Here is a 25,381-nt window from a genome sequence, read left to right as displayed (position 1 = left end):
ATTGAACCGGCGCAGCTACGAGATGCGTCAAATGGTGAGATGTTCGGGGATGAGGAGAACATCGATCCAGATTTGGGTGCAGATCCCATCTATGAGACCGAGAACGAGTGTGAGAACGATACAGAGAGCGATAACCTCCCTGAGGAGATCCCACCACCGGTTAATCGCCAGGTAAGTAAAACATTGCCCATCCGCCAGAAATACACTTACTACTATATTTTGCAACTGCAGAAGCGACTTGATCTCGAAGATGAAATCCTTGATCTACTCTCCAAGGTTGAGTGACACAAGAGAAAGGATCTCGCGCACTGGTCGGAGGATCTGGAGAAGACTCTCAAGAAGACTCTCAAGAAGACTCTAAGGAAGGCTCTCAAGAAGACTCTCAAGCAGTTCGAGATGAGATAAGGTATAGGGAGATGGTAGCTAGTATCCCAAGTTGGCTATCTAGCACCCCATCGGCTGCCTAATGTTTAAGCACGGGAGTATCTCCACGAGATCGCAACAAGCAAAACTTGTTTGATAGTATATACCTTATATAATACATTAACCAGATTAAATACCAAGTAGTCTGTCATCAATACCATCATGCCCGCTAAACCGAACCCTTAAGTTGCCCATCATTTTGCTTCCAAAGCTTCCTTTCGTCTTAAATCCAATATCTTTGACAACTTCAGCACGCCCTTCTCTCCCCATCCAGACGGCCCCGCCTCTATGTCGGGACGAACGGCCACATACCAGCTCCACGCTCTTCGGTCCAACTCAGCTCGCCCTAAAACGCCAGCCCAGCTCGCGAAGAGCAGTCGAAGAGCTCCCAATAGCCTCCCCAGATTCTCTTGCTTCTCGTCATTCAGCGCCGCAACGGTCTTCTTACTCCCGCCGCTATCTGCGCCCGCCGAGGCAAAGCTCCGTAAGAGATAATTCCTTGCGTTCTCGGGTCGGTGAATGGCCATGCCAATTGTAGATATGGTTGGCTTCTTGTCCTCCGCGTCGAGTCCCCAGAGTGCCTCTCCAGCAAACGACGATGTCCGCCTCTGAGCTGAAAGGGCATCGTTAAGACACTCGCGCATTAGTCGCCACCGATCAGGCCCCAGCATAACTCCGCCGTACCATCGAACGAGCACAACGGTTGTGTTTATGATGTTTGATTCGCGCAAGAGCTCGAGCATGAACTTGCCGCACCCAGCCTCGCCATCATCAAACGAGGCTTCCTGTACGAGGGACGACCCACCAAAACTTGTCCGTATCGCCCACGCGACGTGATCCGCCGTCTTCTCTACGTCGGGATACTTGTTGAATAAAATCTTCATGAGGCCCGAGCGCATGGATGGCGACGTTATTGGAGCCGCATGCGCTACGAAAACGGATCCCTTTGAAGTCAGCTTGCTGCTCGTCGCCCATATACTATCAGACGCCGTTGATGCCACTGTTGACGATGACGGGCCTGCCGCATCTGTAGACGACACAGATTGTTGCTTCTCATCAGTCCATGTATAGCCACCTCTCTTCAGAACAGGGATCTCTCGTCCAAGAACTGAAACCTTGGGCTGGCCGGTTGGTATTGGTGTCTCTCCACCCACGGGCGCCTTTTCGATGCCAATGCTTATCGCCTTGGATCTCGAGTTTGCACTCACCACAGCCTGAGCTAGACTTAGACGGCTACTTGGAGGTTGCTCCGGCATCGTGAATCGTAGCAGTTCCACCGCAAACGCAAGCACCAGGGGAGCTCTATTAGTCACCAGCGTAGTCTCTTTGATGAGCTCCTCGTCCTCGCACAGAGGCAGCGTCAACGACCCTTCGAGCTCTTCAGGCGTCATAGAGTTGTAGTCCAAGTCCCGTTTGTGCATTTCAAGCTTGGGCTTCTTCCTGTCGGCTGCCGCGGGCTCCTCGGCTGCCCGCTTGTTGCTCTTCTTGCCGTGAGACTTGCACGCCGTGTGAAAGCTCTTGGCAAGCTTCACGTCGCCGAGGGCTTCTTCAATAGTGGATGAAGGCGACTCAGCAATCTGTTCGATACTGTTGTCTCATATGTTAGTCACCATTAATCACCAGCGTTCACGGCGGCCGGTGTCTCGCCTTTTCAGATTCTTTGCTTGTAACGCCTTGATGTAGCCCATTGCTTGCATCATGGATGCTTTGCGCGCCGTTAGCATGCGCAGCATCTCCTGTAGATCGCCATGGCCCGCCATTGCTGCAACTCGTTACAAGGAACCAAAGCTGTCAAACAGAAACGAAGTCACTGCGCATCGCCTGTCTGCTTGTCATTCCCCCCCTGAGCCGTGAGCCGTGAATGATGACGTGACGTGCCGAGCCGAGCCAGGATGGTGCAGGGTAGCGAATCTCGCACAGTTTTTGGCGATCTCGGCACCTTGATAGCGAGGGTTGGCCCCACTTTGCGACCCCCATGCACACTGTATTTGCTTTTGCATTTGCATTGCTTCTTTCGCCGGGCGTCTTTTCTGCAACGGGTCAATGCCCTCAACCCACATGATAGATATCATTCTCACCACCTTTGGGCAAAAGGCAGAAAAACTCTTCTTTAACTATTGCTAGTCTAGTCACGCCTTCGACAATGCTCCCTCGATGAATGTTCCAACACGCCGCCTTGCCACGGCCGTGGTGGGCTTTTCACCCTTGCAATCCCGCCTTGCAAGCTCTTCCGTGCGCCAAGCTGTGAAAACTCCTCCAGCCAAACCTCCCATTCCTCCTCCGGCGTCCCGCGTTACGAAATCATATAAACCGTTTGTCTCTCCCTATTCACTAGATTCTTCTCTATCTTGAATGAACATTGACTGACATAAAAAGCTTTATAACAGCACGCAAAAACCCAATATCTCTTCTTCATCTCCACCACCACCACCTCCTCCACCTCCTCCCAAAGCAGACACTCTCCTCGACATCTGGCGCCGTGCCTGGCTCCCCCTAACCGGTGCCTCCATTCTCGCCGGCTTCCTAGGCTTCTATATCCTTGGCACCACAGTCGCAACAGTCAAGTCTTCCCCTTGCTCCTCCTCTGCCCCCTGTGAACATGCCACACCCACCGGCCGTCCCCCCGCCCTGAGCGGCGACAATGCCGAGCAGTTCGACAAGGAACTCAACCTCCCAGAATGGTGGATGGGCATCACCAAGCTGCGCAAGAAGCTCGCCGTCCACGCAAAGGGTACTGTGCTCGAGCTCGCCATGGGCTCCGGCCGAAACCTGGAGTACTATAACTGGGAGCCCCTAAGCACTGCCGTCGAGGCTGCCAGGACCGGCAACATCCCGCCACCAAAGATACCCCAGGGCATCACATCCTTCACAGGACTAGACATCTCCATTGACATGCTCGATGTGACCCGAAAGAGGCTCGCCAAGTCCGTTCCACCCATGGCCGCCTCTGCGCCCATCGTTAAAGCCTCGTCCATGGCCGATCACACAGGCGGGCAGCTCTCCTTCTTAGATGGCCATGTCCGCCTCGTCAACTCGGATGCGCATCACCCACTCCCCGCTCCCGCCCATACCGACAAATACGACACCATCATCCAGACCTTCGGCCTCTGCTCCGTCTCCGATCCCGTCGCCGTGTTATCCAACCTCGCTACTGTTGTCCGACCTGGCACCGGCCGAATCATCTTGCTGGAGCACGGGAAGGGCTATTACGGATTGGTGAATGGCTTGCTGGACAAGAATGCTGGAAAGCACTTTGCAAAGTACGGATGCTGGTGGAACAGGGACATCGAAGCCATTGTCGAGGACGCAGTGAGCGCGACGCCTGGCCTGGAGGTGGTTAAAATCGAGCGACCAAACATCACGCAGATGGGAACCCTCGTTTGGGTCGAACTGAAAATGGCAACCAAGGACAAGACGACATGATGCTTGGATGGCTCACAGCCTCGCACGCATAATGGAGATGCGCCAGCAACGAACAGGCCTGTCAACTCACCATATGCAATACTACATCATTTACACACCAACAATTTCTTGCGACAGTCGAGCGTCAGAATAATAAGCGGAATCTGTCTTTTAATCAATGAGTGGTAAGCTCTTTTGTATGTACACCTTTTTTCATCTTCATCTTTCAGCCGTCTCTTTCACAAGCGCTCCTGGCGTGGCCCCTTTTTTGGTTGGTTGTCATCTCATCATCCCCGAAATATAGTCAGAATCATCTAGTATATCTACAGGGGAGTGTCTCTCCGCACATGTCCACATCAAATGTTACAAATACAAAGCCATCCAACGCCAGCTCCTTTTTCCCTTTTGAGTATTTCCTGCTCCTTGCGCCATCCCAATGATAACATTAATAATAATAAAGAAAAAAAAGAAATCAGCAAGCGTCTAGCAAACAATCGAGTTCGTCAATCTCGATGCTCTCGGCGCCCTTGCCCCATTCGAATAGTTTGTTTAATCTTAACCAAGCTTCGGTATCATCTTCTTTCCGACCAGCGGATATGCTCGGCTTGATGGAGGGGCTAGCTAAAAATATGGTGGCCGCGCTGGGACGGCTGTCGGCGAACCACGCATCGTCCCGATAATAATCCATCGTGGCGACACTGTGACGCTCAACAGTTTCCGGCTGAGGAACTTCGGCGTTAAGCTTGCGCTTCTGCAGGCCGTCTGCAGTCTGTGTAAACTCGCGCTCATCCTTCTCGAGAGGAGGGGAGTTGTTACGGGGTCCGAGGACAAGTCTGCTTCGCTGGGAAGAGAACGATCCGATGGGGGTCATGGGCATCGCAACGTCGTCATCGGCGTTATCGAACTCGGTGGCCGATAGGTCCACCTCGGGAGAAGGGCTCAGCTCCCGTCGTCTTGCCTCGATGTCTTCTGAGCCAGAATCCTCGGTAAGAGAGACTGAAGGGGTGAGAGAGGCAGCCTGCTGAAGACTTGCGTTGAAGTCGGGGAGCGGTTGCCTGGGCTGAGTGGTGAGGAAATAATAAGTGCGTCGTGGGTGTACTGTCTCAAGCTCCTTACCCAGCGGGCAGGGAGCTGAGGCAGACCAGCAAGTCCGCTTCATGTAGGAAGCGAGGCGGGACGAGATAATGGCGCACGGGTTCGCAGATCTATGATGGTAACGTCAGCATGGCCGGAAGTGAATTGGACAAAGGGAATAAGACCTACTGTTGTACAGATGTAAGCGACTGGGTAAGGACAGTCGCCAGCTCCTTGATCAGATGGGGGCGGTTGCCAGTTTCCTGAAGCTGGACAACAACAGCCTCGACAATGTCGTCCTTGATGCTCTCAATGTCGATCTTGTGTGTTGTTGCGTCAACATCCGTCATCTCCTCGCTGATGGCTCGGATGGGCGACGGAGGCGGGGTATTCTCAATAGCCATGGTCTCTGCGGCATGGGATCTCTTGTGGCGCTTGTTGGGATGTTCTTCTGGAGATTCCGAGCGCGAGGCACTTCTGGACGCCGGCGTCGCTGAGGCTGAGGATGAAGCGGCGCGAGACGCACTCTTCGATGAGGCAGCACGCGAGGCGTGCGTGACGGGGATGTGTATACCCAAGCTGGGCAGGGAAAGCGATTTGCGGCGCGTGTTGTAAGGCATGGTTGTATAACGGTGACGATGTTGAATTGCGTTGGTATTATTGGGGGTATTAAAAGTAAAGGTACTGTGTAATTGGATTGGTGGACGTAATAATGCAAGACGTAAATGGCGGTGGCAAAGAAGAAAGAGAGAAAGAGAAGAGTGGGATATGGAAGGGATCGACTACAGGCTGGCTCGCACAGGACAGGCAGCAGACGACAGAGTCACGGGGATGACGATACTTTGTTTGTTTTGGGCTGGTGTTTAGGAAGATTGTATGAAGGTCTCCAAACATCCCGAGGGAGAGGCAGAATTGTCTCGGGGGGGCGGTCTGCGGTCTACGAGCGGATGGGAAGGAATGATGGGGGGGGGGATGGCACCGAGCAAAAGAAGCCGGACCAAAAAGCTCAGGCGATTTTTTTTTTTGGCGTTGGCGGGCCAGGAAAAAAAAAAGAGGCAGCAAGCACGAGAGCTTGAACTTTTTTTCTTTCCCCCCGGATCCTATTGGCCAGAGCCCCCCGTCACGGCTGCCGAAGTGGAGCGCGCTAAACGTCAGTGCCCGCACAGACCACTCGCTGTTGCAGTGCAGCCACGGCTTTGAGGCAAGCACGACCCACCGCAGAGGGACGTCCAAGCCTCTGAGGCGCCTGGCACGAAAGCGGCAAGAGCGACTTCTGTTTGTAGGTACTTGCAGTGGGGTTTTTGGTTCGAAGAGCTGGTGGGGAGGCGCCTGCCAGAGACTGCAACAATGGCCACTCTGTGGTTGGTCCGCAGCTCGGCACTCTCAGGCACTATAAAGAGATAGTGGGGAATATTTTTGGATTTTCTTTTTCTTTTTTTCGCCTTTGACTTTGCCTTTGCTTGGCCACTGCCACCACTAACACCGACGGGGACACCCCTGCCCGATGAGATAAAAAAAAAAAAAAGCTGCACTTTTTTTTTTCAGGGTACGGGGGACCACATAAAACGATGGAGACGGTCCAAGTTGGCATCGTGGCCGGACTGCTTCTAGAACCAAGAGCACGCGAATAAAACGGAGATTCGGTATTGGAAGTAGTGGACGTCATGGCCGAGGCGATCTGAGAGTATATTCGCTCATAGGCTGGAGGCGTTGCAAAAGAGGCAATTGACGATGATCAAAGTCGACGTAAATAAATTATTTTTTTTGTGCGTGTGTGCATGCAAGGGGGTGTGGGCGAGCGCACACTGAGGGGAAAGGAAAAAAAAATTGATCAAATACCACTCAATGTGTTCCAGGGTCTGGCATGTGCTGAGACAACCCCAGAGCAATCACGGAGTACGGAGTAATACTCCATATCTGTACTGCTCATACGTGCATACATCCGATTCCCTGCTGTCGATTTTTTGCTACGCTCCCCCTGCGATTGAGGCATGGGGGTCCCTCTCAAGGGTCCTTTTGGTGGGGCAGCAAAAGCGCCCTAAGCGATCAAAGACGCAGCGGCGAAAAAAAAAAAAGAGCGTTCGAGTCGGTCTTCAGGTGTAAGTCGTGTGAGAGGTGGAGAGGACGTTCGATTACTGTATGGAGACTCGACGCGCTGGATCCCAGGCTTGCCGAAATGAGGCCTTACCGCTGATGACATTCTGCAGGCATTGAAGCACTAGGTCCTGCAGCGCGTCCTGCAAGAGCGTTGAGAATCTAAGTAAAGGCCGAGTTTGATGCAAGCTGCTTGCTAGTCCAAAGCAAAAAGTAAACAAAAACAGAGCCGTACAGTAGTCGGTCACCTGATCTATTACACCGCCTACCTTGGGCAGAGCTTGGGCACCTTTTTGTACGGTCAATGGCTTTCCATTAGTACCATCTTTGCTGCTTACAGTGGCCGCAACCTGCAGATTGATGCCCGTTGACCTGCAGAGCTGCAGAGCTATCCAATTCCCGCGTCATGTGTTGCTGTGCTGCCGCTGCAATTGGGCCAATGGCTCGGAACAAGGGAGACGGACGCTGGCGGCTTGCATTGGCCACTGCCTGTACCTGCAAGACCTCTGTCTCGTTGTGGTACGACTTGTCCTCGCATGTTGAGCGAGACATGCATCGCGATAAGTGTCTCACCGGGTCCCACAAGCCTAATCGTACAAGTCGTGACAATCAACGGTCTGCAGATGTCTCAGTTGCCAAATCTCATCCTTCCCTTGACGGCGTACTCGTCTTTGTCGCAGACGGGCCACCCTGTGACGACGCACTCGTTCTTTTCCTTGCCGCCATCCAGGCCGTTCCATCTTAGGCCGCTGCCCATCCCTAATGTCCACCAGAGTTTCCAGTATCCCTCCTCAAACACCTTCATCCACAGCTGTACAATGGGCAAACGTAGCCAGACGGCGTAGTACCTCCACCACTTGACGGTGTATCCCACTATAACGGAGGGATCCATGACCACTGGGGCGCCGCCTGTGGTGTTGGTAATGCTCAACGGCAGCAGTGTGCACTCGGATATGATGCACTCTGGGGGTTGCTGGAAGCGAAGCGTGTCCGCGTCCCAGTCTGCGTTCTTGCTGCGCAGAGGCGGGTCGAGCAGCATGTCTCCATCGAGAACCACGATGCCGTTCCAGCAGGTGCCGACCTCGAGCACGCGCCCCTCGCGTACGGACCTCCTGTCTCCCTCTGATGTGAAGAAGGGCCAGAAGCCGCTAGTAGTTCTTCCACAGCGATCGCGGAGCACCCACGTGTCGTACAACGTTGCGCCGTCCATGTCAATGCTGCAAGCCATCCGTCTCTTTCCTGGCTTGGTCGTTGTGTGCGACAAGGAGGACTCGGCATGTGGACCATTGACATCATCTCCTCCCACGGCCGCCAGCAGCTTCAGGACGTCGGTGTGATGATACACAACGTCGTTTAGCATAATCACGTTTTCAAACCGCCTGTTGAGCTGGCCGAGAGGCTCCAGAGCGCCGTTGCGGAGGTTTGCCATGTATCCCATCCTGTGCCTGATGCTGTGCCAGGGGTTTTCGGGCGGATCTCCGCGCAGGTCGGTGGTGATGTTGACGCTGTGCGCGACCTTGCGCTTGGTGAGCTCGCGGCCAAAGTGCAGCAGCTTGCTGGCAGTATTATCTTCGCTATCATTCTCCGTCAAGGATATGTATACGTTGGCGCGGCCCAGCGTGTCGATGAGCTCGAGCGTCTGCGATGTCCACGAGTCCAGTATCTCATCGTTGTTCCAGAAGGAGGCGGCGATGAAGTAGCTCGCATTTTGGGCCCGGTGTGCTTGTAGTGTCGGCGAAGCGGCCACAATGGACGATGCAGTTGGGAAAGGCGATGCGATGCCTTTCGTGTAAGCCCATAAGCTAAAGAGTGCGCCGCACAGCCAAATCAGTGGTTTAAGCATCCCTCGCCCTGCCCCGGCCCCGTTGGCCCTCCGCGACGAAGAAGACGACCCATTGGACGGTAGCAGGAAGCTGCTCCTCCTCTTGCGCCCCCCAGCTGCGTAGGACGGTGAAAAGTGCTGCCAGGCCGCGAGTATCACCCTGGCAGGTATGTAGACGAGGACGATGGCGAGGTAGACGCTGAGCGGCCCGGAATTGTGTGTGAAGATGATGGGGGAGAGACGAAAGTAGATCGTGGGAAGCAGCACAAGGTAGATACGATGGTAGCTTCTTGCGTGGCGGATGAGGGCCGAGATGCGGCTGTGGGCGGTCAGGCCGTGGCTGGTGAGACGGTGGCTGGAGTGGCCATATTGGTCGTCACGGGCCTTGTCGTGGCTGCTGTCGTCGTCGTCTTTGTCTTTGTCGTGGCTGCGATTGCGGTTGTGGTGGGAGTCGAGGCTGATGATGGAATCTGTCATTGCGGATTTGAAGCTGTGGGAGAGGTCGAAGAGGGGTGGAGACGGAGATTACATGATGTGTGCAGATGCTGGTTCGGAGTAGCTCGGGGTAGCTCTGGTACCTTAGTAGACGCCTTAATATAGACTAATAGCGGCGTAGTGCAGTGCTACTCCGTCGTTGGAGAGGGGTTTGAAGCTGTGAAGCTACCCTGCAACGCGATACAATTAACATGGAATTGATTAAACTCAATGATGCCTATGCCAGTAATTCTAGGAATTTGGATAGGTGTGAATCTAGTTTATCTCGAGATGACTCTTCAAGATTGCTGTTTAATGCTATCAACTCCAAATACGCAATGCAAGCATCTACCGTACATACCTCCCTTTCACTAGAATCCACCATGCTATACTTCTCTAGAACTTACTCGTCGGAATATAATTCCCAAAGCAAGTCTAGATGGTAAAACACTCAAGACTCACAAGATGCACCTCGCTACCAGCTCGGCCGACAATAGCCAGCAACTAGACTCAATCTGTCCGATAGCTTATCAAAGCATCGTCCAAAACGACATGACGAAATCACCAGAAGGGCGCGCAGTACTCCGTTCATCCACTCGGGATGGAGTCCGCAACATTGAGTCATCTAGTGGCCGCCCTTGGGCATCGACTAATACAGAGGCCGCGTCCGGAGTAATATAGAGTAATATATATATATCACCATGTGAAAGCAATCTATATAAGAAGCACTACCACCAAACTTAACCCCCAATAACACTACATCTTCAGACCCCCAAAACCAGCCGCAATGGAGCTCCCCTTCATCACCCTCGACGTCTTCACCCGCACCCGCTTCCGCGGCAACCCCCTCGCCGTCGTCACCATCCCCGCCAACACCCCCAAGCCCACCCAGGAACAAAAGCAAATCGTCGCCCGCGAGTTCAACCTCTCCGAGACCGTCTTCATCCACGACGTCGCCGACCCCGAGACAAACCACTCCCGCCAGATCGACATCTTCCTCACCACCGACGAGATCCCCTTCGCCGGCCACCCCACCATCGGCGCCGCCGTCTCCCTCCTCCGGGGCTCCCCCCACCCGGTCACCGAGCTCGTCACAAAGGCCGGCCGCATCGCCGTCACCCGCACCAGCGAGGATTCTGCCACGGCAACCGTCCCGCACAACGTTCACTTACACGCCGCAACGCTCTCCTCCTACGCCGGCATCACCGCCGCCCTGCTGCAGGCCAATGACGAGATCCGCAAGCTAGAGCTCGCCGCCCCCATCTTCAGCCTCGTCAAGGGCGTCAGCTTCGCCCTCGTCGAGCTGCCGTCTCTTGAGCTGCTCGCCGAGGTCACCGCCGGTGGCCGCAAGTTCAACGCCGAGGGCTTCCTCGACCAGGACTGGCAAAACGGCTTCATCGGCCGCTTCTACTACGTCCGCACTGGCTCCTCCACTGCCGATGGCGTCCCCGTCGTTCAGCTGCGCACGCGCATGATGGCCGAGGGCTTCGAAGATCCCGCCACCGGCTCCGCCTCGAGCTGTCTGGCCGCCTATCTTAGCACTCAAGGCGGTGACAAGCAGACAACGCCCACAAGACGTTACGACTTCACCCAGGGCGTCGAGATGGGCAAGGAGAGCCGCATCCAGGTCGATGTTAACCTTAAGGACGGCGCCCTCGACACAGTCATCCTTGGCGGGCCAGCAGTTCAAGTCATGCGTGGACATGTTCAAATTGAATAGAGTCACTGTTAAAATCATCAAAATACCTTGTTTGAGAACCATTCATTTCGCATTGTCCATCATCTTATCGCCTCTGAAATGTCCTTCATGATTGTCATCCTAATCCCAATGTTATCCGAAGAGGTCATGAACCTCGAATGCTCCCATATGCGCCGTGATAGTCTCTCCACCCCGCATCGTAAAGCTATTTATCGTACATCAATACAAGGTATTACATTTATGCCGTCCGCTCGGGTCCTCGCTCCCTTCTGTGCCTAGCCGAGGAAAACTGAATCCGAACTTTTCTTTGACAATCACTAGTTTTCCCTTTCCGTCTAATTCCCAAGAAACACAAAAAAGGACAAGTGTAAATATGAAAAAAGAAAAGAAAAGAAAAAACAAAATCAATAAGCGTTCCCCTTGCTCCGACACACCAAACTTATGCGATTAGGTTCATGCTCGGCTCCCACCGTAGCTTCGTGGCTTCGTAGCGAATCCCCATTACCCCTGCCGATGTAACCTATACCCGTTGAATAACTGAGGCGAATCGTTCGGCAACCTAATTCAATATTGGTTAGTTCTCTTCTGCTGTTGTGTCAACTTTGGGATAGCAAACATACCTCTGGTGTCGATCTAATAAAGGGGAGATCGAAGAACATGTTCTTCTCGTTTTTGCACAGTTCCACGACTGTGTAGATAAGTCCCCAGGGCTGGGGCCAGAAGCCCACCAGTCGCTCTAAGAGGATTCGGGTAATCTCCTGTCGAATGTCCGACTCTTCAGGGTCGTTCATGTCCTTTCCAAAGATGTACTGGATGAGCTGACTGAAGAATTCGGTGTGGGGATTGGGGAATCTCAGCTGATTCACCATGCTGGCGATCAGATAATATCTGGCCTCCGGAGGCAGTTCGTGTACCAGCAGAGACAGCAGAGCAACCTCTGGTTCGCTTCCTGAAATGGGCGAGCTGGTAACCGGTGGCGACTGCTCAGTAGCATGATGGGCGGCATATATCACAACTGCGCCAATGATCTGAGCATTCGCCGCAATGGCCACATGTCCAAATGTGGTCTCGGTCGGCGTGTTCGAAGTGATTGTGTGTGCAATCTGTGCCACTGCCTCCTCTGCTGGGCCGTTCTGGAAGACTTGGTCCAGCATGGTCAAGAGCCCAGCCTCCGTCAGGATTGCAACAGCATCATCTACGAGGCCCGGGTATGTCCTCAGCTCGTCTACCCGATCGCCTTTGAGGTTATCAAGGGGCTTTCCGTAGTTTTGCTGCGGGGTAGCCGTCAGGACTGTGTTGATCAGCTGGATGCAATGCGTTGGGATGCTGGCGCAGAATCTGACGTGATTGGCGGCCAAAAAGTCTGGGAAATCGTGGTGCAAAATGACAAACAACTTCACGGTTCCCCTGGACAGGTCTTTGCCAGCGTCGGTAACATTGAATGCCTTGAGCTGCTCGCTCACGCAACCGAGCAGCTGGCAGACTAAGTCGGCAAAGGCCTTCCATCCTGCATTGTCTGCTAGCTGCAGTAACACGGGCATAAAGGCTCGATGCTGGACAAGCAGCAGCCAGCCAAACACAAATCCAGGAAGAGTTTGCGGGCCAATGGTCTCCAGTCTGGAAGCCAGTCTCAGCATCACGTCGCGGCGGTCGTCATCCGGCAGATCTTCGCAGATGGAATATATCTCATGGAAGAGCATCGAGTAGATGCGGAAGAAGACCCTTTGGTTAAGGTGTTCTCCTCGCTTGGTATGGTGGTGGTTCAATACCAAGGACACGAGGACCAAGACTGAGTCCAAAAAGGCTGCGCGTGATACCGGCGTTTCAGTATTCATGCTGGCAAAAGAGCCGATGAATTTGGCCAGAGCATCGATCGCCATGTAAGCATCGCCGATAGCCCCTGTGTGTAGAATGTGTTCATAACGCTCGACCGAAAGGTCGATACCGATGCGCACGAAGAAGAAGAAGTCGTCGCGGTTGCGAATAACCTGCCTCGCGTGCAGCTGCTGGATGAAGATCGCCGTAGCCTTGCCGGAGGCGTTGTGATTGTTACACAGGTGCACCCACTCCTCAAAGACGTATTCCAGCTGATCTTGCTGAACTGCCTGTTCCTCCAGGCTAGAAAGGCCTTGCGGTGGCTGAGAAGGAACCGAGCCCATCAACTTGTTCTTTAACCGCTGGCCAGTAGCCGAGCTTGGCTCTTCGCAGATCCAGGTCCATGCCGCCTCGAGTGTGCGGATAAAATCGGCATACAGAGCAATCGGTCGGTGGTTGAGAATGGTAAGGTCGAGCATGTGCTCGAGGAACTCCAGCGAATTGTCCTTGCGAGCTTCCAAGACCTTGGACATTGCGAGATCAATGTTTCGCCAGTCGAGGAGATCAGTTCGGATCAGTGCTGCAAGCAGAGGCAGGCTTAGGAAATTGGGTCCAGGCTGCTGGGCGAACAAAGAGCGGACTCGGCTGTTTAGCGCTGGGCCAGAAATCTTTCGAAGAGTCTCTAGCACGTGAACAAGACTCTCAAGCGTTAGGTTGTCCTCAACCTGTTGGAAGATGAGTGAACTGATCTGCTCGGCGGCATAGATGGCAAACTCTTCCGAGTTTTGAGACGTCTTAATGATGAGCTGCACAAGGGCATCAACGACGTCGAGGACGGGGTGCGGCCTAGGCAAGCCCACAAAATGATCCTCTCGAGCCTCTCCAGCTACGCGCAATAATTCCTGTAACAGCTTGTTGACCCGCTCTGCTAAACCGCGAACATCCATTTGAAAGCCAGCAGCTCGCCCGTTGCCCATTGCGTTGGCAGCGGCGAGGTTATGAACTGGAGCGTAGGGCTGTAGTTGTGCGCCAAGCTGTTGGATCGAAGGCGTCTCTGCGGGGGTAGGTATGTTAGGCATGCCACTATATGTCTCCTGCAAAACTTCGTTTGCCAACGACCTGGTGGCCTCTGAGGCAGATGGTGCGTGGGATGCCACCGTGGAAGAAGTGGTGCGAGGTTGCCTGGCAAAATCTTCGTAGATGGCCATCTGTTCAGCATTGAGACCACCGGGTCTTGGCTGTATCTTGTAAGGGCTTGGAATCGTCATAGCCCATCGGTTGATTCCTGTCGGGTGATACGGCTCGTTTGGCTGCTGAAGACGATGACGTCTCCTGTGCTCCATATCGTTTTCCAGCATCTCCTCAATCTCCGGCACAGCTCGCTCCTCAGCCTGCTTTTCAATGATGCTGCAGGCCAAGTCGAGATTTGAGTTGACACACATGATGATGGTACCCTCAGGAAGACCCGAAGGCAGGTCGTTAGCAAGACTCCTCATATAGTTGGTCAAGTTTGCTCGTAGAGGCTCCTTGGACGTGACAAGAGCCAGGCTGCCGGCAGTGGCCTTTACCATGTTAATAGCAGATGTTCGAACGCGGTTTTCATCCGGTTCGGCAATGAAATCTTTCCGAATCATCTGCTGGGTTGATATAGCAGCAATAGTGACGGATCTATCGACGACTGGTTGTATAATATCCTGAAGGGCACGGGTGAGAGCCGTCCGAACAATCTCGTGAAGTCTGCTGGTGCTGACTACCATCTCATTGGTGGGAGGGATGGTGATAAGCGGCCCGAGGTCTGGGATAGTTGGAACCTGAGGGGATAGCCCGGGCCCAACTGCCGACCCAATTCCATTCAATGACAGACTCTCAAAGGCTTCGAGTTGCTCCTGGACAAGCACGTCTGCCTCCTCTAAGATGGGTCGATTGAGAATTTCTCCAGAGGGTTCGATGCTCTTGTGATCAAGGTTCAAACCCTTGCACAACACCTCGATTTCGAACTTAAGATTGAGCTTCAGCTCTGCGTGATGATATAGCTCTATCAACAGATGGATAATGTCCATGAGCCAGGGGTTGGGAGGTTTGAAAACTGCCGAGGTTGCGCTTTGGGTCAGGACCTTGCAAACGAAAGGAATGACAACAATCAGCCGCTTGGTATCATGTGCCTCAATAAGCAGCTGTTTGAACGCAATGTTTCTGTGCTTGATCGGATAATCTCGAGCAAGGGTTAGAAGACCAAGCCACCCTCCAAGGTTTTTAAGATGTGATCTCTCTGTGGAGTTTTGTAGAGTCGCCTCAGAATTGAGCATCCTAGACACACTGATAAACGTCTCGCGGAGAACTTCGGCCCAGAGGATTTTGTCTTCAAACAGTTTCACAAGCTCCAGATACACATGATGGTAGTTTGGCTGCATCTTGGCGCGTTCCTCGACGAGATGGCTGGCGAACCACTGCTGGTATCTTCGTTCGAGCATGTCGCGAAGCTCAACGCACATGGCTTGTATCGTGTTTTCAGTGATGTTGTTTAGGACAAACTGGATCTTGCCTTGCGTCTCATCATCTGGATCTTCGAACTCGACTTCTTGAGAAGGGGGGTCGACACTGATGGCTGTGAATGCAGGGGCAGGGCGGTCAATGCTTGCCTGCTCATCACCATTTGCATTCGCAAAGGAATCGTTAGGAAATCCCGCTCCGTGCGGCGTGCCTGATCCGTTACGAGCGCGTGCAAGCTCCTCTTCGTGATCTCGAACAATCTCCTCCGCCTTCTTGAATGCTTCTGTTCCCTGAAGGCCGGGGATTTGCAGTAGCTGTTTGCAAAATCCTGGCCATTCCCTGAGACGTACCAAAAGCTGCATCAGCGCCTGGAGACCAAACTTGAACATGGCATCATCGGGCGAATGATCCCTCACTGCCTCCAAAATCATTCCAAGACCTATCTTAAGGGGCAGATCGGAAATCAGTTTGTGGGAAATGATGCCTCCGAAAAGAACGGCGGTCGTGGCAAGGGCTTCGAGGGGATAGTCCACATAATGGTTGTACTCATCAAAAAGACCGTGAATCATGCAGGAAAATACGTCTTGATCGAGCTGATCCCGCGAATGCTTGTAGCGGTCTAGGATCTCAACAATCGTGCGAACCTGTATCTCGTCACCGTACATCTTTTTATAATGCTCCTCCATCTTGCTATTGGCTGCCTGCGGCAGAGCATTTCCATCCTTGCCATTTGCATCGATGATATCATCATACCCTTCTCCGTAGTTGATCAATCGAGGGTACGCAGTGATGCAGTGGCGCTGGACGAGAATGAGATCGAGAACCGGCGCCTTAGGCAGGAAATCCTCGAGAATCTGCAACAACGCCGAAACAGTCCGCACCTGAAGACTGGTACTTGTTTTCACAGGCGGTTGGCCATCTGGTGGTCTCTGGAACTGAATCTCCAGATTGGCCTTGATCATGAGAAATTGCAACAAGGTTCGCGCAATCTCGTTACTCCGATCGGCATTGTATTGCGCCCATTTCGACAAGTCCAAGTAGCCCTCTGCGTGGGCAAAGGCGGCGAGATCGATTCCAAAGCCATTTGGAAGATAAACCAGCTCTTCCAACCAGTTGTGCTTGGCGGCATGGTCGAAGATGAGAGGAAGGTCAACAGGCTTAACCGCATGCGCATCAATAAGCCGTTGAATCACCCAGTCCTTGTCTTTCTTCCAAAGGCTATCGAGCACGAAGTCATACTCCGGCGAGCGCTTGTACAAAAAGGTTTCGAAAAGAGAGTTCAGGGTGTCAATCGCCATGGCAGCCCAGGATTGTCTGGGAACTTCAAAAGCGGACACGAGGAAAATGTCAAGGTTAGGAACGACAACTTCTTGGAATAATCGTTTTGCCTCGACACTCTGGGAAGCGTGGACGGAATTTAGAGCAACGTTGAAGATTGCTGACAGCGCCGCCACGGATACAAGAGGGTGTTTGACGACGGCGGCGGCACGTTCTTGGACGTTGGGTGCGGAGTTTGCGTAATCTTCAATTGTAATGCTTCGCTGGAGGTGGGGGATTGTAGTTGCGTCAAGTTGGTCGGGCCCCAAGGAAGCGTAGGCGCTAACAAAAGACAGCTGTGCCTCAGGCTCGCTCCAAGAGCCACCCCACAACCGCTGGATGTCGAGTTTATTTGCTGGGTCCTCGGCAATGGGCAAAAGAGCTTTGTAAAGCCGCAAAAATTGAGCAGATGAGATGCGTGCCGACGGCTGATCGAAAGAGAGAACGACTTCTTCCCACACAAAAGGTTTGGGAACGTGGCGTAGGAGGGCATTGACGAGGATGATAGGATCATGAGGCGGATTTTGGCTGATGGTGGTGTATGTGAGTGCGGCAGAGACTTGCTCGGGGGTGAGCTGGATGTTGTTGGGACGGCCTCGTAAGAAGGAGGAACACAATTCCTCATCCTTTGTAAATTCCGGTCCAATTTTTTGGATGTAGCGAGCCAGGGAATTTGCGGGCCGATCGGCTAGAACTCTGCTGATATCGAGGGCCGCCAGAACTTCAGACGGGGGCGCTTGGTCCACAGACAAGTAGCGCTTGGCAACGGAATTTTGAAGGTCTCGGCGGGAGGCTGCGTTGAAACTCGGCGGATAGTATTGCAAAAACCTGTCGATGATGAGCGAAACAAAGGCGGGCGATAGGTCAGCGTGGGCTTCAATCTCTGGCCGAGAGATGATGTCCATGAAGGTGGGGAAATTAGTCGACAGGATAGCGTCCGCTGTGTTGAGAATAAGGGTCAGCCGAATAGATCAAGCAATGGGGAAAAAAGACTTAAAAAACAGAAGCAGCATAACATGGCATTGCAGATTACTGCCGTACCTTTAGTCTTTAAATCAGGCCGAGATCCGAGCTTAAATGCCAAAGCTAACAAGGTCTTTTCCAAGGCATCGAGCTTGAAGTGCTCCATAAACGTTGACAAGTCGAATTCGCGGAATATGTCTTCCGTGCCGCTTTCGACGGACTCTGCTATTTTTGTTGCTTGGTCGACATTGTGTGCAATCTTGCGCATCTCACCGACGAGAATGTGGTAGTTGCCTGGGTTGGCGACCTGCCTGTTGAGACCAGGGAAGATCTGGGGTGCGTTGCCGGCCACCAACCGGGTGAAGTATTTGGAAAAGACCTCCATACCGTGTTCATCGATAAGCTATCATCGGCCACGAGGGTTAAAATCCTGCCAGAGTGTAGAGCCGATGCCGGGACTCACCTTTCTTAATTGCTCGACTTGCAGCTCCCACTTGGCGCGATCTTTATCTTCCTTGATGGTACTGAGCAAGAGATAGACTTGGGCGACGACAATTTTCGTCAGGGAGTTGGCCCCCGTTGGACTGCTTGTGCTGGGGCTTGCGCCAGCACTGAGGATACCAGTGTGCGATGGATGAGGTGAATGATTACTGCCAGTTTGAAGAGTCTGCGCAGGATTTGGTGAGAATGATCCCGCTCTTTGTGGAGGGACCATGGAGGGTTATATGCGGCGGTCGAGATGGAATACTGTGGCGTCTGCCAAAGGGCCAAAGGCAGGGCTGCGGATGTGAGGAGGGGAAATTGACGATTATCAGCGAAAAGTACTGAGAGGCTTTCCTACATGGGCGGGGGGCTGAGGCGTTGGGACAAGGAGCGGTCGATTATGGTGACGAGATGCAGCTTTCGAGCCGAAGCTTTGGTGGGCGAGAACCGGGCGAAGCTTCTTGGTGCGGGACGAACGACCACAAGTGGGTTCACGTGAAAGATGCTCGGGAGTCGTGCTGGGCCAAATGCCGGATTGCCAGGTGCAAGGAATTAGGGTTTTGGGGAGGCGGAGGGTAGCGGTCTGGCAGCGGCCGAACAGCTGGGCGAACAAGGGACAAGGGCGGCGAGATGAGATTGAGCGTCTGGAGTCTCGTTGGATGCTGCAAGATGGAGTAAGAGAGGCTCCGGCGTACCGTAGAAAGAATCGGATTCGCCTTGTCTTGACAGGGTGGCAGCCCGCGTTGGGCTGGGCATCAGGTACGGTGCGCAATCTCACGTGACCAGCCACACCCACCAGTTTCCCGGCCAACGCTGGTCCGCCACTGCAAACAAAGCTACGGCGCCTGTTACGGCGCTGTGGCCGTAGATTACAGCGTTTACACACTATTATAACCATACCCACATCCGCACCTTGCATCCGCGACGCTTGCTACTGCGCGTTGGATGCCCAAATTACAAGAGAGCGCCCAAGCTTTTACTTTATTTACAAGGACAACTTTGATTTCTTCCAAGAGTTGGAATTCGGTTGACCCCCCTTACCATCGGGCACGATGCCTGCCGCAATTGCTGATGCCCCAGCCGTCACCATGTCATGTCAGTGTATCTCGCGACTCCGCGCCGATAGCAGGCCGTATTAACAGTTTTGTCGATATAGTTGCCAACAACTTCTGGGGCAAGGACGATGCTGGCGTCGGCCCCCTTCTCGAGCGAATGGTGAACTCGAAACAAACCTGCGATGAGCTCAAATCCTTCTATGGCGGTGAGGATATTCGCCCACATCTCCGGCTGTCAAATCTATTGCTAACCTTATGATGATATAGCACGAGCTGCGATCGAAGATGAGTACGCCCGAAAGTTGCTTAACCTTAGCAAGAAATCTCTAGGCACCCACGAAACCGGAACATTGAAGGCTTCGCTGGACACAGTCCGCAGCGAGCTCGAGGCCACGGCTAAGCAGCACCAAAGCATTGCCGCGCAAATGAAGACGGAGCTCGAAGAGCCACTCGCGGCGTTTGCAGGGGGAAACAAGGAGCGACGAAAGATTATTCAAGGCACGGTCGAGAAGCTGCTCAAGGTGAAGGTCCAGCAGACAAACCAGGTGAACAAGGTAAGGATAAGAAAACACAGCCTCCTACTCAAGCATCTCATAACTAACCGTGGATAAGACTCGAGACAAATACGAACAAGAATGCTTGAAAATTAAAGGTTATCTCGCACAAGGCCACATGGTCATGGGCCAAGAAGAACGTCGAAACAAGGCCAAGTTGGAGAAAACGCAAATCAGCCTCGCAACTTCAAACACGGAATACGAGAACGCCGTCAAGATATTGGAAGAGACAACAGTCCGGTGGAATCGAGAATGGAAGGCTGCCGCCGATAAATTTCAGGACCTTGAAGAAGAGCGGCTCGACTTTACCAAGAACAGCCTCTGGACATTTGCCAACATCGCCTCAACGGTCTGTGTCAGTGATGACGCATCTTGCGAAAAGATTCGACTCTCTCTCGAGGGCATGGATGTGGAGACTGACATTATCACTTTCATAACTGAGCGTGGTACAGGCCAAGAAATCCCCGAGGCTCCCAAGTATATCAACTTTGTTCGCGGCGATGTTCACGATACCCAGTCTGAGGCTTCCGAAGATGAACACAACTATACCGTGGCGCAGTTTCCTCGGAGTATCAATCCGGCTTTCCGCTCCTCTTCGCCCCAGCCTTCTACGTTTGAGTCTCACCATGATCCCAACTCCGCCCTAGCAAATGATTTGGCTCACAGGACCCCGCCCAAGCCAACTGGCCGCGAGGGTGCTTCGACTCCTCAAAAGAGCCCCCAGAAGTTGCTTCCGGCTGGACGCCCATCCATGGACGAGCAGCATCGAAAGCAGCAACCTCCAAGCATGGACGACCGATATCGAAAGCAGCCACCAGGGGTTGAGGATCAGTATCGCCGGCAGCTACCTCCTCCAGAAGAGCAACCACAGCAGCCTTATGGAAGACAGCCACATCCGGCTGATGACCAATATCGCAGGCAACCACCTACGGCCGAGGATCAATACCGTAGACAGCCACCGACCGCAGACGAGCAGTTCCGCAGGTCCCAAACAGGCTCGTCGCAGCCGCCATCGCCATACGACACTCGGCACCAGAGTCCAAAACCAACAACCCCCCACGACCCCTATCCCAAGGATGGAATGACGATGCTCTGCCGGCCCGGTGCCCCATCAGCCAGCAGCCCTCAGATTCAATCAGCCAGGACCTCTGGTCGGGACTCCCGCAGCGAATATTCCGATCCCACGTCAATTTCTAGCCAGGACCCTCAAAGTGGCAAAACGTCTCCGGTCAAGCAGGATCCGTCAGCTTCTGCAAGCCCTGATAACCGGATGCTCAAAAAGAAGAGCGGCTTTTTCCAGAACCACAGTCCATTTAGACGTAAGAGCACTAAGGATTTGCAAGCCGCCGCCAATGGGAACGCAACGCCTAGCAACAGAAACACCTGGCATCCATCTCAGTCACAGACATCGACGAGTCCTGTGCGTCGACCTCAGCCTTACAGCGGCAACAGTGAGCCGCAGACTCGCAATCTGCTGAAAGAGCGGACCGCCAGCCCAGAACCGATCGATGCCAATGCAAGCTTGGCTCTCGGAGTGGGCGAAAATGTTCTACCTGTCACAACATCTGACACCAATCGACAAAGACCGCAGCAGCCAGTTCAGAAGGCTGAGCCGCAAGACCCAATCGCAGCTGCCCTGGCAGAGCTTAAGAATGTCAATGTGGGCAAGCAAGCCTCCGTGAGGATGTCGGCGGATCAGTATCATGGTATTTCTACGCCTGTTCCAAGCACGGAGGCTGCCATGACACGGTCCTTCCCAGCGCCTGGCAGCCAACCTCCGCCTTCGTATCAGTCACAGGGTCAGGTGACAAGGCTGGGCGTCCCTCCCCCAGCTGTGACTTCTAGGGCAATGAAGGAGGCTACTCAGAAGATCGCGAATCAGGCCAGGAGCGTTTATGGCGATGACGGCCGCAGAGGATCTGTGAGCAGCGCTCACTCGCCTATTTCCCGACCCGGCACTCGAGGCAACGATGGCTCGGTTTCTCCAGCAACTAATCGCGGCGCATCCCCTCAGCCTCAACGGCGCATGAGCAACGATCCTCGACAGACGGGTCGCCATTCAGTGTCACCGAACCCTTATCATGATCATCGGCGAAACGGCTCTGCAACCAGCTTATCGCAGCATAATCAAGGGTACTACCGCGGCGCGTCCCCCCATGGTTCGACTCGAGGATCCACTAGGGGTGCTTCGCCAAACCCATACCGAGGAGATTACAACCATTCTCAGAGCCGCCCACCGAGCAGTTATGGTGGTGGGTCTGAAATGGCGGTACAACTGGCTGGTGGTGGTGGTGATGATCGATATGGCTCAACTCGAAGTCGAAGCTCCGTACGCCCAGGCTCCCGCGCCATGGGCTTGTACGAGGGAGGACATCAGCGAAGCAAGAGCGTTGCTGACCCATCACGACAATATTCTCGAGATGGTCGACCAATTCTACATATGGGTATGTTTCTCACACTCTTCCAGAAATGCGCCCTAAACAATGTTACTAATGTTATGTGTAGCACGCGCAATGTACATGTATCAGGCGGCTATTCCCGAGGAACTTGGCTTCGCTAAAGGCGACTACCTAGCCGTCTATCGTCATCAAGATGACGGCTGGTGGGAAGCAGAAGTCCACAACGGAAGTGGCCAGGTTGGGCTGGTCCCAAGCAACTACCTTCAGCAATGCTGAGTGAACGGCCGGTAATGAATGGGTTTTAAACGACAGTCTTTACTTCTATTTGCCTCTTCTTTTCTCTTTATTTCTTATCCCTTCTTTCTCTTCCCCCTTTTATTTTGAATGATCAACACGACGGATCTGTTTATGGTTTGAATGTACATGATTTGATGAAGGATGTTTTTGCAAATAATCTGCAAGAACGCTGACATCCGACTGTTTATGCTTGGTTTAATTTGTTTATGGTTCGGTTCGTTAATTCAACCCTGTCTCTCTTTATGCTTCATCTCCTGTCCATGATATGATATGAATTATTGTATGCCCCTTTTAATATTATGTAGATGTTAGTTTGTACGTAACCGTATGGAAATTGTTCAAAGTGATCAAATGCCGAAATGTCCATGTGCCTTCTGTGAAAAGTACCCAATACGGTAATCACCTAAGTTTACCCACAAGGTACTTTGGCCATTGGCCCGCCAAATGAATTCTGGGCCATGTTGCTGTGAGGGTAGCAGCGGGATGAAATTCAGGGGAATGTATCGCTAAAGTACAGCGCCGTAGGCTAAGACGTCATGTTGATCACATGCACCAGAGCTCATGTCAATAAACGTACGTCTCAGAGTCTCTTTCCAACGACATGGAACATTTGCAGATATTTTCTTTTATTCTGTGCATGCTCCTGGCGCCTCTAGGGGATTGAATCTTCTTTTCGCAACCGAATTCGCGCAGTCTATGGAGTAATTCTATGTCATGGTAATTTTAATCTGCCCCTCAGATTATCTGCATCTCGAAGGTTCAATCTCAAGCTAACGCTCGCTGCGTGCGCCAGGAAACATTCCAGGAGACCGCGCGCGTCGTCACTTCGAAGCCTGTCCAGAGGGCTGTTGTTAATGTCGTATTGCTCGTGTCCGGAGCAGTGACATTGCTCTGCCTGGCAGCAGTTGCTTCTGTGCTCTTCTTCCAAAACTTTGTCCCAGACCAGTTTGTCACTACGCCGATTCATCTCCAATATGGGTAAGTATAACAACCCATGATGCTGTTGCGACACCTCACGTGGCATCCGCTAACACTTGTCTGAATAGCTTGAGCTCCAATCCATATGGCGTTGCTGCGCTCACGGTGCCAATGCTGAAATCGCAGCAAGACTACGACATCTCCGTCACCCTCTCCATGCCGCGATCTCTACCAAATGTCGAGCGAGGAAACTTTATGATTAGCTTATATCTGTTGGATTCGAGATACAGCGATATGTTAGATGTGAGCGCACGCAAATTCGCCAATGACCGTTTGGATTTTGAGCAGAGCAACGTATTGTTCAGGTCACGGAGACCTGCCTTGATCCCCTACGTTGACCCTGTGGTGTCTTTGGGTTCGCGTATTCTATTCTTTCTCTACCACTTGATAGTCCCGTCATCGCAGACTTGCGTATTGAATGTGCCTGTGGCAGAACGCGTCACCTTCCCGACAGATTCTGCTATACCTTCAACGGCGTATGTGGAGGTGGAGGCGGGGCAAGGAATCCAGATTTACAGCGCCTCCCTTACGATGACTGCACAGCTTAGCGGTCTTCGATGGCTCATGTTCCATTACCGCCTCTTGACTTTTATCACTTTTACGATGCTGTTTTGGGTCTGCGAACTCGGGTTCATGGTCGTTGCATGGGCCATCTTGAGTTCTCTGCTAGGGACTTCGTCAAGTAGCACGGAGCTCAAGAGCCATAGAAATCAGCGTCGGTCTACCACAGGAGGCATGACTGACTCTGATGGGTATGATGAGAATGACGATGGAGATGACGCATCTGACTATCCGCAACAATTTCCTACCTATGGAAAACAACCCCCTTTGAAGCATGAGCCAGATGTCAAGGATGAAGAGGAACACAAGCAGCCTCTTCACGAGATACCCATTGCTGGGGAAGAGGCTGATGACGAGGAAGAAGAGGGCGAGCCTCGAGACTCGGGCATTGGTACAAGCTATAGCGGAGAGGGGAGCAGCAGTGTTCGGAAAAGGTCGATACGGTCAGACCCGGAGAGGTAGTAAGTATCGTGGGGTGGTGGGGTGAGCATTCGTTTTCATTTTCAAAGATACCCCGAATAGCAGGCAATGCGCTGTTATCCAGATATCTGTGTATTATCAATCTGCAAAAGGACGACATGTGCGTTGAAGCTTTGTGCTAATAGTGCTTGTACGGTGTCAGTGTCTCAGGTACCCAGATGACCCCGTCTTGTGACTGTTCCTTTGTTCCTCTGTTGTAAATTTCTTTGTTCTTCTGTTGTAGATTCTGGGTTCTTCTGTTGCAAGTTCTTTGTTCCTCTGTGGCAAATTCTTTTTGATCACTACCTAACTGAATTTAAGCCTCAATCCCACCAAAACAGCGCTTCAAATCTTTGAAGTGGCCCCCGTTTGGTAACACCCGCACTTGGACGGCGGCCCGTCCCAATAGTCTCGATGCCCTGAGAGGCACAGCATCCGCACTAAGGCAGCGCTGTGGGCGCCGTAGGTGCTGAGCACATGCAATAGCGCTGTTGGGCTGCATGACTTACTGGATGCCAGCCACGAGACAACTGTGATGAAAGAGGATCAGGGAGAGCCATGGCAGGCATCAAAAGAGCCACGGCAGGCATTAATCCTTGCAAGACACGGCCAGATTAGGGCACAACCAAAAGCGTTAATGCGAGTCAGTGCCAACGCATGCTCCAGTGTGCGGTGAAAACCAGCTGGCTTGTGGCATTCATGCATGAGGCGGCCTGTGACAGCGCTACTGACTGGTACAGCTGGCGCCCAAAAAATGCAGCAAAAAGAGAGGGCTGGGATCCAATGTGCCAATGTGATGTGCACCTAAACAGCTCGGCGCCACGCCAAAGCTCCGGACCAAGAGATGATCCGCTGCGGCGGGACGGGCAGCCCCCCCATTCACTGACGAAGCGAAGCGTCTCTCGGGTGCTTATTTACTGCACGGTAGCAACATAGTCATGGACAAGATTCTCGCGTGAAATCTCTTGGAGAGCCCAAAAGTCAACGCGACGCCCTGCTTTTATTTTCTGTCTTTTGTTTTC

The 25,381-nt window shown here is 52.9% G+C and overlaps 7 protein-coding genes across 7 annotated transcripts; 3 read left to right on the top strand and 4 right to left on the bottom strand.

The window, feature by feature from the left end:
- Window positions 1-311: 311 nt before the first annotated feature.
- V8C40DRAFT_242122 (YigZ family protein) lies at window positions 312-2,315 on the bottom strand. Its single transcript, XM_083215158.1, has 2 exons — window positions 2,071-2,315; window positions 312-2,010 (listed from the first exon to the last, which is right to left on the bottom strand). Exons 1-2 carry the CDS (start codon window positions 2,181-2,183, stop codon window positions 618-620), a joined length of 1,506 nt encoding a protein of 501 aa, XP_083074008.1. The 5' UTR covers window positions 2,184-2,315; the 3' UTR covers window positions 312-617.
- A 144-nt stretch (window positions 2,316-2,459) lies between these two features.
- On the top strand, window positions 2,460-4,256 carry V8C40DRAFT_242120 (S-adenosyl-L-methionine-dependent methyltransferase). The gene is made up of 2 exons (XM_083215157.1): window positions 2,460-2,735; window positions 2,811-4,256. Exons 1-2 carry the CDS (start codon window positions 2,578-2,580, stop codon window positions 3,844-3,846), a joined length of 1,194 nt encoding a protein of 397 aa, XP_083074007.1. The 5' UTR covers window positions 2,460-2,577; the 3' UTR covers window positions 3,847-4,256.
- V8C40DRAFT_242118 (uncharacterized protein) lies at window positions 3,977-5,919 on the bottom strand. The gene is made up of 2 exons (XM_083215156.1): window positions 5,089-5,919; window positions 3,977-5,030 (listed from the first exon to the last, which is right to left on the bottom strand). The coding sequence occupies exons 1-2, from the start codon at window positions 5,517-5,519 to the stop codon at window positions 4,298-4,300; spliced, it is 1,164 nt and encodes a 387-aa protein (XP_083074006.1). The 5' UTR covers window positions 5,520-5,919; the 3' UTR covers window positions 3,977-4,297.
- A 1,659-nt stretch (window positions 5,920-7,578) lies between these two features.
- On the bottom strand, window positions 7,579-9,396 carry V8C40DRAFT_198953 (glycosyltransferase family 69 protein). Its single transcript, XM_083211957.1, has one exon. It carries the CDS (start codon window positions 9,290-9,292, stop codon window positions 7,622-7,624), a length of 1,671 nt encoding a protein of 556 aa, XP_083074005.1. The 5' UTR covers window positions 9,293-9,396; the 3' UTR covers window positions 7,579-7,621.
- A 597-nt stretch (window positions 9,397-9,993) lies between these two features.
- Window positions 9,994-11,604, top strand: V8C40DRAFT_198941 (PhzF family phenazine biosynthesis protein). The gene has a single exon (XM_083211956.1). It carries the CDS (start codon window positions 10,077-10,079, stop codon window positions 11,007-11,009), a length of 933 nt encoding a protein of 310 aa, XP_083074004.1. The 5' UTR covers window positions 9,994-10,076; the 3' UTR covers window positions 11,010-11,604.
- On the bottom strand, window positions 10,995-18,765 carry V8C40DRAFT_242112 (CCR4-NOT core subunit CDC39). Its single transcript, XM_083215155.1, has 4 exons — window positions 18,037-18,765; window positions 17,652-17,976; window positions 11,609-17,550; window positions 10,995-11,547 (listed from the first exon to the last, which is right to left on the bottom strand). Exons 1-4 carry the CDS (start codon window positions 18,286-18,288, stop codon window positions 11,509-11,511), a joined length of 6,558 nt encoding a protein of 2,185 aa, XP_083074003.1. The 5' UTR covers window positions 18,289-18,765; the 3' UTR covers window positions 10,995-11,508.
- A 343-nt stretch (window positions 18,766-19,108) lies between these two features.
- Window positions 19,109-24,362, top strand: V8C40DRAFT_274234 (tubulin-tyrosine ligase; the record flags this gene model as incomplete). Its single annotated transcript, XM_083220582.1, has 7 exons — window positions 19,109-19,151; window positions 19,213-19,317; window positions 19,379-19,665; window positions 19,724-22,109; window positions 22,171-22,301; window positions 23,155-23,339; window positions 23,408-24,362. 7 exons carry the CDS (start codon window positions 19,109-19,111, stop codon window positions 24,360-24,362), a joined length of 4,092 nt encoding a protein of 1,363 aa, XP_083074002.1.
- Between the last annotated feature and the right edge of the window lie 1,019 nt (window positions 24,363-25,381).

Source organism: Trichoderma camerunense, assembly GCF_050948025.1.
Source record: "Trichoderma camerunense strain CBS 138272 chromosome Unknown V8C40scaffold_7, whole genome shotgun sequence".
Lineage (NCBI taxonomy): Eukaryota > Fungi > Ascomycota > Sordariomycetes > Hypocreales > Hypocreaceae > Trichoderma > Trichoderma camerunense.
This window is presented reverse-complemented; position numbering and strand designations above follow the sequence as displayed.